Source organism: Gymnodraco acuticeps, unplaced genomic scaffold, assembly GCF_902827175.1.
Source record: "Gymnodraco acuticeps unplaced genomic scaffold, fGymAcu1.1, whole genome shotgun sequence".
NCBI classification, from domain to species: Eukaryota; Metazoa; Chordata; class Actinopteri; order Perciformes; family Bathydraconidae; genus Gymnodraco; species Gymnodraco acuticeps.
The window spans coordinates 12,733-15,000 of record NW_022992286.1 but is presented as its reverse complement, the minus strand read 5'-3'; the positions used below and the strand labels follow the sequence as shown (position 1 = coordinate 15,000).

The window sequence follows — 2,268 nt, the reverse complement described above, 5'->3', positions numbered from 1 at the left end:
CTACACAAGACAACACATCATTATGACATCATAACGTGGCCAAAATCTGATCAGCTCATTTTCAGACAGGATTTATAGAAATGGATCAAAAAGAGAGAGAATCTTTGTTCCTGAAACTTTCAGAGTCTGAGATGTTTGTATTTGATTATATATGTTGCATCAATGGAGGAGCTCAGGTCAGAAGAATGTCATTGCCATTTCTACACTGTAGCTTATGAGCACATGACAACCTTTGAATCTTTGGATCTTATTTCCCGCCCACCTGTGTCGGTCCAGTGCGATGACGTTGAGCGTGACGGTGGACACGTGCACGGCGAGGCACTGAGCGTACGGCAGCAGGAAGCAGAGCGCCCCCCCGAACTTCCACTCGCCCTGCAGCGTGTAGACCAGCGTGAAGGGGAGACACAGCGTGTTCACCAGCAGGTCCGCTGACAGAGATTAAAAAACACGGGAGATACACACAGTTAATGTTTCAGTCCGCGCAGTGCGTAGACCAGCGTGAAGGGAAGACACAGCACGTTCAGCAACAGCTCCGCTTACATGGAAAAAACATGTGAAAAACACGGGAAAAGCAGAGTTAATGTTTCATTTCCTGCAGCCTGTAGACGAGAGTGAAAGGAATAATTCGGTATAATATTTATACAAAAACGCTTTGAAAGTGTCAAACATTAAGCAAAAGATCTTTATTTCTTTGTTCAGGGCGACAACTCTGAGGAATTGAAATCCTAGAGATGTCTCTGTGATACACACATCTTACATGTTGACACAATGCAGACATCACAGAGGAGACACTGATTACTGCTGACAGATGTTAGAGACACACACACACACACACACACACACACACAGATGTGTCTATACTCATCAGAGCCTGGAAATCCTCTCTGACATCCAAAGGACGTAGGAGAAAGGAGAGGAAGGTGTGTGTGTGTGTGTGTGTGTGTGTGTGTGTGTGTGTGTGTGTGTGTGTGTGTGTGTGTGTGTGTGTGTGTGTGTGTGTGTGTGTGTGTGTGTGTGTACGTACCAACAGCGAGGTTAGCGATGAAGAAGTTGGTGACGGTGCGCAGCGTCTTGAAGCGATAGATGACGTAGATCACCAGAGAATTACCCAGAACCCCCAGCACTATGATGGTGCTGTAAGCCAGGATCAAGACCACCTGAAGGAGGAGAGATTAATGTAGAAAATAGATTAAAGTATATAAAAATAATATAAACAAAGCAAAATGTAAATAAATGATTTTTAAATAACTAAAAATTCAAGTATAAGAAACATTTAAATATGTATACAAACATAGAGAAGTAAAATAAATATGTGCACAATATAATACAATTCCTTTAAAAAAAACGTTTAGTTTTTAGATTTAGTAACCACTGGAGCGTTGATACGACTTTATGTTGTAAATAATTACGTGTTTGTTGTAGGTTGAATCATGTAATCAAGCGTCTGTGAGCACTAAGAAAAGCGCTATAATACTTCAATGTATTATTATAATTATGTACCTGTACACTTGGCATTTTAATGGGGTCTTCTGGGAAAGGGAACCCCATGGAGGTGTCGCCGCCAACGGGTTTTCCGCCGACGATGGGGTCATTTTCCGGTTCGATGCCGGGGTCTTCGCCGGGGTTTTTGCCGGGGAATTCAAAGATACTGGGGTCACATGGGAAGGGCCAATGCGTCGCCAAAAACGTTTCGTTTGTGTCGTCCATGTCCGATCATTCGTGTTCAAGTGGCGATGCCATCGTACTCTCTCACACACACACACACACTCACACACACACACACACACACAAACACACACACACACACACACACACACTCTCACACACACCAGGCCTATTGGTACACAGAAGAACAGAAGTGAAAGTTAAAGTCATTTCCCTGGAAACTGCCGTCATTGTATTTTTTGGCCACTAGGGGGCAGACAGCACTATACTCAACATATTATCTCATTAAAGTGTTTAATATTTAAAATAATATTTTGAAGATTTATTTCTTCTCTTTTAAAGATGCAGTCATTACATGAATTATATTTGCATATTTTAGGTATAATACAAAATATATATATTGTGTTTATTTAGTGTTTTATTCTTAAAAATAGCTGTTAAAACATCCAGATTGAAGTCGCTGCGCCGAGACTTTAAACTGCTGTGCACAGGTGGGAAGATTTCACACCAGCTGTTGACACACACACTCTCACACACACTCTCTCACACACTCTCTCACACACACACACAGCTGTGACCTCTCCGTTTCACAGCTCTGTAGTC

At 42.2% G+C, this 2,268-nt stretch overlaps 1 protein-coding gene across 1 annotated transcript in view; it reads right to left on the bottom strand.

Annotated features, from left to right (window-relative positions):
• The window catches only part of LOC117540787 (neuropeptide Y receptor type 2-like), a 10,776-nt gene extending 8,952 nt beyond the window's left edge, over positions 1-1,824 (bottom strand). Inside the window, exons 1-3 of the mRNA XM_034207632.1 lie at positions 1,501-1,824; positions 1,025-1,157; positions 263-428 (exon numbers count right to left, since the gene is read on the bottom strand). Of these exons, the coding sequence (XP_034063523.1) occupies positions 263-428; positions 1,025-1,157; positions 1,501-1,707 (506 nt within the window). The 5' untranslated portion in view covers positions 1,708-1,824. The remainder of the gene's footprint in view (positions 1-262; positions 429-1,024; positions 1,158-1,500) is intronic.
• Between the last annotated feature and the right edge of the window lie 444 nt (positions 1,825-2,268).